The sequence below is a fragment of the Calypte anna genome, chromosome Z (genome assembly GCF_003957555.1).
Source record: "Calypte anna isolate BGI_N300 chromosome Z, bCalAnn1_v1.p, whole genome shotgun sequence".
NCBI lineage: Eukaryota > Metazoa > Chordata > Aves > Apodiformes > Trochilidae > Calypte > Calypte anna.
This window is the reverse complement of record NC_044274.1, coordinates 59295621-59308142: the sequence shown is the minus strand read 5'-3', so window position 1 is coordinate 59308142 and position 12522 is coordinate 59295621. Positions and strand designations below refer to the sequence as shown.

The following is a 12522-nucleotide window of genomic DNA, read 5'->3' as shown; positions in this document are numbered from 1 at the left end:
AGTGGTACAGAACTGCCTTTACATGTGGCTGTATATGGGATTGCTTGGTATTTTGCCTAATCCCAGAGTGAACCAGGGACTGCGGTGATAATGTCAGCTGATTTGGTTTTGGCAACAAGAGTGGGAAAGTGTAAGCTTTCAGCACAGTAATAGTTAGGGCAGTCCAAACTTCTCCAGAAGGTCTGGACACAAAGCCAATCAGAGCACAAGATTAAATCTTTCCACAGCACACTGGCTGTCTTTCTTATAGGCTTTTTTTTTGCTTTCACAGCTCACGTGACAGTGTGAGCTGTAGGCAGGGGTTCACCTAAAACTCTGTCTTGGCCATTTAATTCATGGTCTCAAAAAAACTCAGGGAAAAACTACTAAAATGATATAACAGGGCTATTTTGAGGAAATGTAGTGGTTCCATATTTTAATTTTCATTAGAGTATACAAGTAAGAGGGATCTTGAAATTCTATGCTTAATGTGCTGTAGTGGTATATTTATATATAAAACATATTATGTAGCTGTATGTTTATATATTTATATATAAACACACCCCTAAAAGCACATGCATAATTTCATTTTATAATGCAGAATCCATTTATGAAGTTTTGTAGAAGATTTTAGCTTAGAAGAAGTGTTACTGACTTGTCTTATCCTCCTGAAACATAGTAAAGGTTTTTTTTAACTCTCAATGATGTGTGTAGATTTATTAACACCACATGAATGCTTTCTGCAGGCTATTCCCGCTGTCAGCAGGTTCCAGCTGATAGATGATAGTATTGCATTGACACAGTAAGTATGTTTCAAATGTGTCATAGAAAATTATTAAAGTACTTGATTGCATTCAGCATTGCTATTTCTGCTTTGTTAATTCATACCAATATGTGCCTCTTAAGAAAAACAGCTGTTTGGACAAAATGGTGAGGGAGTTGAGTATTTATTCCATTCTGTCAGTGCAGAGTGATTTCTTTCAAAGTTTCTTTTATCTTTTTTTCCATCTCTTAGGAAATATTTTAAATAACAACACTGCCATGAAATTTTTAGGGACTAACTTATATTTGTTGTAACAGAAAAAAAAATTGAGAATGAATATTCTGAATTTTCCTTGATATATTCTGGGCTATCTCAGTTGTGCTGTCCTGAATCACTCTTAATACCTTTTTCATTACCCTTGCTGATGAATGACCTCATTGCTCATGTCTGTGGTGTCAAGACTGGTTAACAGTACTGTGGGGAGTTGAAGAAAAAATGAATATGCCTGTGCCTCAGATGTACCAGAGAATCCAAAAGAATCAGACATCTCTGATACGGGAGCTCAGGGAGGAGGTGGTCACTGTATCAGAATCTGTGGAGGTAGCTCTGAGATGAAGAAGCAAAAATTCCCATTCCTCCTCTCATACAAATGCCTGTTTTCATAAGAGAGCTCAGACAATGTAATAAGAAGTAATAAGAAATGGAACTGTGAAGTATATAACTGTGCACCTATGTAAGTACAGCGTAAATGGACAGAGGAGAGAGGCTTGAACTGAAGTTCAATTGGGAAAGAATGAATTCCTTGCTAATGCCACAGTGAGGGGCAGAAAAGCCATACTTAAACTGTTAATTCCAAGAATAGTGTGCATGTGATTTGAATTGATTTCTACAATGATGCACATTCCACAAAAGAACCTCTTATAACAATATGTTGGTTTGCAATAAAAATACAAATCTAGTATAAATTTTCCTTAATTTCATGGCCCTTTTCCTTAATTTCATTCCAGTGAGACTGATGCATGCTCTAAATGTTCCTATACAGTATCCTGCAGCCACCAGCAGAGTACAGTCTGCATATTGCCATGTTACTGCCATGATTGTCCCATGACTTAGATAGTAACACTGGGCTCTTTACCAAATGTTTTGAGACTTCAGCTGTTAAAGGCACCATTGCTTTATATTAATTTTGTTTTTGTTTTTCCAATGTCTTTCCTAGGTCACTATCCAGGCATTATTCTGGTACTTTATTGTCAGTTTCATAAACCAACAGAAATTCGTGGTAGGTAATTCATATGAAGAGGCATGGTCAAGTATGAGTTTTTTAATCTTCAAACAGGTTTGGATACATTCAGATCGAAACAGCACTTGAACTAACAAAGTACCTTGCCAGGGAAGATGAGCTCTTCATATGGAATATGGTATTGTTAAACCTAGTACCTGAGAATTTGGAAAGTACTCTGAAGAACTATGAAGTCTATCCTCTTTTAAAGGTACCACCTTTTTTGTTAGTTAGCAAAAATACCAGACCATTTGAATGAGTCAAAATAAAGAGAGTGTAATGATGACTATGATGGGTTCTAGTTCTTGTCATTCCCTTTGCATGATTTTGCCAACTTTTTTTTCTTTTTCAAATAGGAGGTACATACTTGTACGTACTGATCAATGATAAATATCACTGAATTACGAACAAATCTTATTGTAAAGCAGAAATCTTTTCTCATTCTTTATAGTAAGACTGATCCTAGGGGATATGGAATGCATATGCCCTGTGGTTTGCAGTGCCTTCCAGTTTAACTTCCTGGAAAGAAGGGATTTGGTTTCAATACCAAATGAGGTTATTCTCTCCCACATTTCAGTTACTTGAGATAATATTGTCTTACTTATTTCCCTTACTTCTACTGGAAGATTTCACTTTTGTTGAAAGAGCAACCCCACAACAGTAGTTGTTTCAAGTCCTAAAGTATGGGTATGTTTAAAATATGTAAGAACTTATTTTTGTGTTTTTTTCTCTGCGAATAGCTTTTTTTTTCATTCATAATGAATTAAAATGTTCTAATAATGTGAAATATTAACTCCCCAGTTTGAATGATGTATAGGTGTATAGAATTTCAGACCAGTTAGAATACTTTATTTTAATATGCTGTGTTGTTAAAAATGTAATAGTGGTAAACTTTTAAGATGAATCTCAGTAAAGAAAAATACAGTAAAATAAAAAAATTGCATGTAAATTAAAATAATTTTTCTTTCCTTTCTTTCAAAAGAAATACCTTTTAAAGAGAATGTTGCCAATATACCGTTATTATGCAGGTTTTATTCATCAAAATGTTGATGCTTTGGAAGATGACTATTTTGCTCAGTAAGTATTCTGTCTTAATTAGAATGATAGGAATTGTTATTTTTATTGTCCTATAAGTGTGTGTTATTTATGATACCTCTTATTAAATTCCAGTATGAATTTGGGATATTTTCATTGTATTCAGTGAGCATAAAAGATGAGAGTTCAGTGATGTGAGTGGTAGCTTTTGTTTATAGGAGAATAGACTCAACAGACTGCTGCTAGTTGGGGAAAAACTGGCAGCAATGAACTTCAGATTTAATTTATAGATCAATTACTAGAACTTTAAAATAGTTCATTTTGCAAGGCTACTGAGGCCACAGTCTTGAATGTCAGAACGATTTGGACTAGATGCAACTAGTCTTTTAAAACTACCAAAAGAGATTTAGAACACAAAAATCTTAGGAAAAACTATAGTACATGGGTTGTTTCACTGATGTCCATCAACATTGATGTCAGGAACCTATTACTAGTGGGTTTAATTTCTTATTTTTATTAAGACTCAACTGTTTCTAGTAGCAGTTCTCCTGGGTTAACAGCATTGTGCTGAAACTGCACTGGCCAGGCACAGTTCAAGCACTCCAAATGTGGCATACATGTCTTTTACTCTTGCTGTTTGGCTTCCCTTCAAGAGTGTATTTGGAAAAACTTTTTGCAACAGCATGCTGGCTGGGCCTTCAAGATTGTTTGAATCTGTCATCTGAACTGTATGCTAAATGGATGGACAACCCTGAGTACAAGTAAGAATAATAATTTGCTCTTAGAAGTTTGTGTGCGTAAGTGGGTGGAAGGGCTTTTACATGGGGGAGGAAGAGTGAGAAATGCTCCTGCACACTGCTTTTCTTTCTCTACAAAATTTAACTTTATCTGTGCTCCCCCAACTTCCTCCTCTTACCCAAATCACAACTCTATGTTGATTTCATAATTATTGCTTTTACATAGACTTTACAAGCTGGAGGATGCTGATTTTTGCCTTGAAGACTAAATTCTGTGTAGCCACAAACCAGGTGAACCTCAGGGTAGGGTTGTCCAGTTGTCAGGCATACCAACTCAGTTTCTAGGCTCCTCTTAGCAGTACAGAGTGAAATGATATTTGTATCTGCCTGTGGTGAGCCCAACAAATTGTCTTGCATGTTCTGTATTCATTTAAAGAAGTTGTAGGAACAGCTGTCAGTTCTTATGTTGATATTGTAGTCTAGTGATCAGGTTTCTCTCCTGAGAGGGTGGAGTCTAGGCTTTACCAGGATCAGATTTTCTGTATTTGATTTGAATCATTCACACTGTATTGAAATTCTTATTCTCTTTTTCTTCCTTTTTCTTTTGATGTATTTCTATGCAATAGTCAAATAGTATTGGCTCTGGTGAGTGAATATTTAAATTTTTTTATTCTTATTTTTATTTGTTGTGGTCATAATAAATATTTTGTTGTTATTTGTATTGCTGTTGATATATGTAGTTGGCTAAGTAAATTGAACTTGTATTTTTATATTTGTGATTTTTTAAATAACTTTGTAGTGTTCATCCTCATAAAAACTTAATTGTGCTTTGGAGTTAAAATGAAAAGTTTAAATAGACTAAATACATTCTGTTGTATCCCAGAGTTAATATTCTTGTTCTCCAGCACTAAAAGCATCAGTGCTATACTGAATTCTCAGGCAGTTTTCAAAACAGTTAGCTGTCTTCTCCCATTAATCCCACATGTGGAATCCAGTAGGATTTTGGGACATATGTGAAAGAAGTAGTGCTTTTCAGATAGGAAGGTCAACTTCCAGCTAAACATTTCTGAACAGTTTCTGGCAGAACCTAACTGTACTTCATAGAGTTAATTTTTCCTGTTCCATGAAGAGCTATGATTCCTAGCCAGGTTTTCAGTTTTACTGTCTTTCCCCTCCCCCCCCCCCCCCCTTCTTTTCTTCTCTCAGAGGAGCGAAGTGGAACTAGCTAAATTAATGTATTCTCAGTGGTGCTGCTACTGGCTTGTTTTCTTTTTAAAGAAGGAAATTAGTCTAAAAGAAAGGACAAAGTTGCAGTACATTTTCGTTATTTACTAAACCTAATCACAGACCGTTGGTTGTCCTCAGATGTTAAAAAAACTCTACAGTCCTTCTTCATTGGCTCCAGGAAAATGACATAAAATAATCCATCCTTTTTGTATCTTCCTAAAATCCAGAGATGAGATAATCCTGGTGGGCCAGTCATCTCAATCTGCACAACTTCTCCCAGACAAAAAAATAAAGATTAATAAGCCCTACCCCTCATCTAATATAACCTCTGGACAACAGTGGACTTCCTCTGTGAATTATACAACATGAACCACTTCAGGACCACTGTAGATGACACCAGGCAGTGGAACAGTGTTCCACAGAAGTTTGCCCTTATAGCCTGCTTTGAATGCTGAACATGAAAGCTGCAGCCAAAAGATACACACAATTTATCTATTTGCCCTTCACCCAAAGCAACTTTGCACTTAAACATTTTCTTGAAAATACTGGAACAGATACAATAGCAAAACAACTCTATTTTTAGCCAAAGCAGCTTTTCCTGAACTGTCTTGGAAAGAATATTTGAACTAGCTGTACACTGTTTTCACTCTGCCACTGTCTCTTTCTCCAGTGTTATGGTTACTGAGCAAATTACTAGACCTTGACATAACCATTTAATCTCGATAAGCACCATTCTCAGTGCTCATTCTCAAGTGACAAACCCCTTGTGGTTCAGCACATACACAGGTAAATTAATCCAAATTATTTTTGCGGTAATTATAAAACACGACCACACTTTCTGTAATCATGCCAATGAAACCCTCCACCCACTACAGAACTATCACAATGACTGCATCTTGCTTCTTATCAAGCAATGTTTGCCATCCAGAACACCTGACTCTCTCCACCCTTTCCGCGAGTCCTTCTTAGTTTCCAGAGTTTATAAATTACTTGTCTCTACCATTTGCATTGAAGATGGACATTATATATCCTTCCTTCTGACTTTTATTATCTTTATTTCTGCTGGCATCATCCCCAGCAGACCACCAGTGGTAGTCTAGTGAAACGGATTTTTCAATTTGTATTTAAATTTGAATTTGCTGCTTCTTGTTTGGGGTCGGAAGAATGACTGATGTGCCCAAAAACTTGTCTGGTTTTCCCAGTCTCCTGACCTAGTGAAAGCTGGGCTTTACTCTTCTGCTTGCAATCTTGGTCTTGTGTAATGCTAAGCAGATAAATAGAATGCTATTGGTGAATTCAGCAGTTCATTTGTAGCAATGGGACCGCTTTTCTTAGAGAGATTTAAACCAAAATACCATTAGTTTAAAGTGTTTTCAGATAGCCTGCATAGTAGAATACATTGCTGTGACTATAAAGGGTTGGCAATCTCTTTGTGTCAGGGACACATCATTGCCATGGTAGAAATTTTCTGTTCAACATTTGCACATAGAGTATTTACAGTGATAATGGCTGCATTTAATTTCCATTTTGAAATTCACCAGAATATTGAGGACCATGGGGTGGGAGTAATAGGAAGCTGTGTGTTATGTGGAGAAAGGTCCCTTCTATATCCATTTGAGCTGCACATGGCTCTTCCTACTGGATGCATTTACTGAAGAAGCTTGTCTGAAAAGGCCACTGAAAAGGCTTGTCTGGGGTGATGCTTGCATGCAGCTGTACCCTCTAGAATGGTGTGATCTGTGTCCTAGAATGGGATGCAAAAGAGAGGCGTTGACACTGTATGTACACAAAATAGCTTGACCCAACTATTTAAAAAAAAGTTTGTGGTTTACCCTTTAACTGCATGCTTTTTAAATACTTAATTAATGAATAAATCTATCAATTGTCCTAAATTTATTTAGATTACCATTTATATTTCCTTTCTTGTTCATTTAACTGTAAATAAACATTTGTTAGGGGCTAACTGGTGGCTAACTGGCTCTACATCAATACAGCACCTTTTAATTATCTTTTGCTCTGCAGAATTCCCTTTTTAATTAGAAGAACGGTTTGCTGCTATGGTGTTGCAGAGGGAAGTGAGGAAGCATGGAATTTTGCATGGGAAATGTATAACCATACCGATACCACAAAGGAAGATAAAGACATCATGCTCTCCGCCATGAGCTGTGCCAAAGAATCGTGGTTACTTTACAGGTGACCTTGGTCAAAGTATATGTTCATATATGTAGGATAATGAAGCTACAAATACTGTACTGTGCAATCCTGATGGAGGTTTGCCAACTCCAGAAATGTGTGTCTTGCAGACCACTGGAAGCATCTTCAAAGAGTTTGTTTACTGAGAAAGCGTGATAAATGGGGCAGACACAAATGATTCTTCTGCTGGTATAACATCCTAGATGCTGGTAATCACTGGGAAAAGGATTTCCCAAGCTGGTAGCTGGGTATCTTGTCTAACATTGGGTCTGTCTTCTGTCAATGTATCTAGTGACCTCTTTGAACTAAAATGATACCTCCAGGCTTTATAGCAGACTGTGGCAAAACATCCCATAAAATGCTTGCATGTTGTATGATAACATGCTTCTTTTTTATTTGTTTTAAAGCTGTTTCATGTTGTTTTTAACTTGTGGCTAATTGTTTGTCCTACTCTCTGTAAGAAACAGCAGTTACCATGATTTCCTTTGACACTTTCCCACACTGTTTATGAGTTTGTATAATTTTCCCATACTCCCATTTACTTTATTTCCAGCCTTAAGTCTCATAGTCTTAATTTGGCTTCTGTGTGAAGCCAAATAACCAAGGTTAAGGGCAAAAATTAAAGCAGACTTATTATCAAGCTGTTCATTATTTGAAATGTGGACTCTACACTAAAAAGTAGTTTCATGGCAGCTTCACAGTGGCATACAATATCCTGAGTTAGAAGTAATCCACAAAGATCATCAAGTCGAAGTACTGAATGCAAGTGGGGCAACTTAAAATTAAGCTGAGTATCTGAGAGTGTTGTCCAAGCTCTTTCTGAACAAAGTTTGGAGTACTGTATTTATTATCTTTCACTGGCGTTTGTGTAAAATCCTTTCACACCATCAGTAAAAATATGTTGAAGCTGGATTCTGTAATCTGTCATGTCCATATTACCTGTAGGATTAAACAAAGGACAGAAATTTGCCAATGATGGCCTAAAGAATCATCATCCAAGAACTGGCATAAACTCAATGGGTTTAAGGCTCTGGAAGTAGCAGAGATGTTTCTCCTGCCAGCCACCTGCTCTTGTGATGGTGGTCATTTGAAAAGAACAAATATGTCTGAGAAGAAGGCAAGATGGGTTGTGATGTGCAGTCAGCTATGCTGATTTTCCACCTAGCCTGTGTTGCCCTTTACTTGTCTTTTTCATTGGCACAGGCTAGCACTGGTCCCTGACATGTTCAGAGAGTTGTGATGACCTCCTTCTTTCTTGTGCTTTAGTAGTTGATAAGCCAAGCTAAATTTCTAAATGCCATCCTCAAAGTCTTTTCGGGAAGGAGTGTAAAGCTGGACTTTTCCTGGCCCTCAGGAAATTCTGATTCCTCTCTTAAGTGTGGTGAGGGCATGCAAAGCAGAGAAATCCAGCTCACCTTCTCTACCCATAAATCAGCTTCCTGTGAGACCCTGTGAGAAGATAGTGGTCTCTTTAATAGTGGTCCTAGGAAGCAGCAGCATGCAAAGTTGAGGCAATAAATAGTTACTTTTCCAATATATTCACACACTCACTGCCACTGTCATCAGTGGCTTATAGCTCCTTAAATACACCTGAACTCATGCCTTAGACCCCGTGAAAGTAGCCAAGACCCCTTGTTATCAGGTTTTGTCATAGGGAACCCTTTGTAAATACCCTGTTTGTGTAGTGGAGTGTCTCAATGCTGGCTCACTTTCTAGGCTCCATCTGTATCATAGCAATATGAGCCTCCAGAAACTGTGAAGCAGTTCACCCTTCCACAGGACTGGTAGGAGTGGTTGTCTATCTGTAACATAGATAAGAAAAACACATATGCATCTGATGTGCTACACTCTCATTCATTGATGAAGAGTAGCTGAGGAAAAACAAGGAAATTCACCAATGTAAGGACAAAAAACAAGCTGTATACACAGCTTAGAGTGACACCAACTTTGGTGTAGCCTCCCACATTCTGATATTCATTGAGAAAGGAGTTTCCAAGATATTTTCAGATCATTACTGTTAAACAGCAGGTGGTGAGTACAATTATTACCTTTTTCTCTAACAGATACTTGCAATATGGACTCAGTGATACATTATTTTCTTCCAATCATACTTCAGTTATCATCTTACATGTGGTGACTAAGGATATTGGGCACCGTATGGCTTGGGAATTTGTTACAGAAAACTGGCCACTTTTAAGAGAAAGGTATGGTAAGCAACAAACTTTTCATTCCTTTTATTTCTGTGGCTCCTTGGCTTCTTTCTTCATCTTTATGTCTAAGCTGTAAAATCCAGGTGCAGATTTTCTTTTTCGAGTTGGCATTTTTGCAATAATTGATTTAATTCCCTAATTGATTTAATTCCCTAATTCTGCAGAGCAGGGTTTTCAGATTCAACTCTGATCGAGGCTTACTGACAAAGAAAACGTCCTGTCTGAGACAGAATGCTTTAAAAATTAGTCTACTCCTGACTGTTTCAGTGCTTTTAACTATTAAATTTACTAGAAAATCTGACTCTAGAAATGGGTTTATACACTAGCATTTCATAAGCATGGATGTAAAATGCTGGCATAAGATTGTAATCCTTTTTTCCAAAGAGAGTATGGAAAGATGGGAGTGTTGCACCATATAGGTTTACAAACACTAGAAGAACCAACTACAGTATTATTCCCTGACTTAAGTCCTAACCCAGTTAAACTGAATGTAAGTTTGGGCTGCCTGTTTTGAGAAAAGCAAGCACTTCAATGTCTGCTTTAAGACTGCCTCTCTCCTTGGCCAATGGTGAAGAGTAGCAGGGTGGTGACAGAGCACATTCTTTCTGCCCTTAGTGTCAGAAGAGTCCATCTGGAGCCATTAGTGCAGCATAATCAAGACCAGCCATTTGGGAATATTAATATGTGCATCTGTATTGCTAATGCTAGGAAAGGCAAGGTTTGTGTCACCAACTTGCTCCCATTATTTACATTATTTATTGCTGACCCATTATTTACAGTCTAAAAGACTAATTTTATTTTAATTTAATTCATATGCTGTCCTAAAGATACCAAAAGACAATGAGTTTATTGGTTTACCTTTCTAGCTCAGTTTGGCTCACAGTGATTATCTATTTTAAGCAAAAATTCATTTTTACCAAAGAAAAAACCAGATCTTTCTGGGAAATGAAAATGAGGGTTATAAGTGTGCTTCCACTTTCTCAAATGTCTAAACTGAATGTTCATTATATTTCTTTTAAATTGGAAAAAGAGTGCACATTTGCAAACTTCAGCTTAGTTTGTATTTCCAACATGATAAGTAATAACTAAATAGTGTAAATATTTTCAAATGAGATGAAATTTAGTATATTTGCTAATAATGCTACTTGAAGGGCTTTTATCTCAATTTCACAGGTATGGAAAGGAATTGTTACATGATGTATTAAAAGTCATGGGAAGATTTGTCAATACAGATGTCCAGATCCAAGAGGTAAATCAGAGAAGCAGTTAGTTTCAATTTTATTACCGGTTTGTAAATACAGCTTTTAATTTTATTTATTTATTTATTTTTTAAGAAATCATTCAAGGTATTTTGTAATGTTGCTGGGCTCAGACACTGGGAAAAATTACACTTTCTCATCTGTGAAATAAACATGGCCATGCATGCACAGCTCTTCGGTCTGTGTGTACAGCTGGTTGTTAAGCATGGCAGGAAAGTGAGCTTTTATGCAAGGATAGACATTGTTCTGCTCTGTGTGGCTGTAATGTAAGAGGTTACCTGCCCCTGTGCCAAACAGATGGCCTGCACTTGTGTTTGAGTTCTTTCCTGCATGGCATCCCAGATGAGACCATGAAGAATGCTTTCTAATTAGACTGGTGTATTTCTGGAAAAAGTATATGAGACATGGGAGACATGCTGAAAGGTGAAAATCAGTGGGTGGTCGCTGTAGGCAGTCTCAATTTATTGCTCACAATAATCCACATTAGTGCCAGTAATAAATTAATAAATATCACTTCTCATTTCATTTTTTTTGTGTTCTTACACCAACAGTTGAAGTCTCCCTATATTCTTTCCCAAAATATTTTTTTCCTTTCTCAGTAGTTCAGCTTCTATGCTGTCTGCATGTGATCCATGTCTCTGTGCCAGTCCCAAACTGCTAGCATCTTTCATTACAAGAAAAATTTTGCTTCCCTTTTTTTGCTCTTGATAGATGCATGCATACAAGTAACTGAGAAGGGATGCTTAGTGAGGAGAGCAGTTCTGAGACTTAGCTCCTAAAACCAAAATCTCTCTTGAAAATGCATGAACTGTAAGTTTTTCACCTTTTAATCTTCAAGACAAATTAACTCTTCTTGATGGAAAAAACAATATCAGTCTTTAAATTAACCTTCATTTTGGATTTGAGTCCCAGTAAATATTACCAAAGGTGTCTCATTTTCCTCTTTAAAATCTGTCTATAGAGATCACCTTTGCCACTGTGGTCTAAAGGAAATGTACTAATAGTTGGGCTGCTGGCATGTGAGGTTGCTGGTTGTCATGCTGACATCTATCTCATTTCTCTTCTTGTTCATGTCCTGTTCCTTCCTTATATTCTTTTGTTGTCCTTCAGTCCTCTTTTGTCTTCTGTTCATCAGAATGATGGGAAAGACTTCCTGTTCTGTGGCTGTAGGAAAGGGAGCATGAGAGGATTCTGCTGCCCAGGTAGTCCTTGACACTGTGTGGTACCACCAGTACTAGTGAAGCTGACTGTATTTGAAAGGATTTTCAGAGGGAGGACAAAAAGTCACATTCCTCATGTGCAAGAAGCTTTACTTCCTTGTGTTAGTCAGTAAGCTTGCCCCATCCCCTCCTTCGTCTCTGCCATCTCTCTGTGTTCTGTGCACTTGTGTCCAAAGCATCAGGCGTGGAATTGTTTGCTGCAAGTGAATTTACTCGAACTGAGCTTATGCACTTACTTCTTCAGTTGCAGGTTTTTTATAATGCTACATTAGAAGAGGATGAGAGAGTGGCTACTACTCTACTGCTGGAGTTTACAAAATCTGAAAACCTGGAAACGCGAGAACTACTAATCAGAGTTGCCAGCTGGTTACAGAAAAATGTAGATGATTGACTTGGAAAGCTTTCCAGTATATTTTAGAGTGCCATTCACTAGCATTTTGCTATTTAAGATGTAATGAAGGATAAAAAAGCAGATTTTTATGAGTCTTGTGCTTGTCTTCCCAACTAGAAAAGTCACACAAAAATAATTTGGAAGCAAAATACAAATTCAGCAAAAGAAATTAGACATATATCTTTGTATCATATAAAATCTAATTTCTACTGGATGAGCTGTTAGTAGT

At 37.1% G+C, this 12522-nt stretch overlaps 1 protein-coding gene across 1 annotated transcript in view; it reads left to right on the top strand.

The window, feature by feature from the left end:
- The window catches only part of LVRN (laeverin), a 38553-nt gene extending 26260 nt beyond the window's left edge, over positions 1–12293 (top strand). The window contains exons 13-20 of the mRNA XM_030467530.1: positions 726–781; positions 2079–2232; positions 3004–3098; positions 3710–3817; positions 7043–7213; positions 9277–9417; positions 10597–10672; positions 12147–12293. Coding sequence (XP_030323390.1) covers positions 726–781; positions 2079–2232; positions 3004–3098; positions 3710–3817; positions 7043–7213; positions 9277–9417; positions 10597–10672; positions 12147–12293 — 948 coding nt within the window. The remainder of the gene's footprint in view (positions 1–725; positions 782–2078; positions 2233–3003; positions 3099–3709; positions 3818–7042; positions 7214–9276; positions 9418–10596; positions 10673–12146) is intronic.
- The last annotated feature ends 229 nt before the right edge of the window (positions 12294–12522 follow it).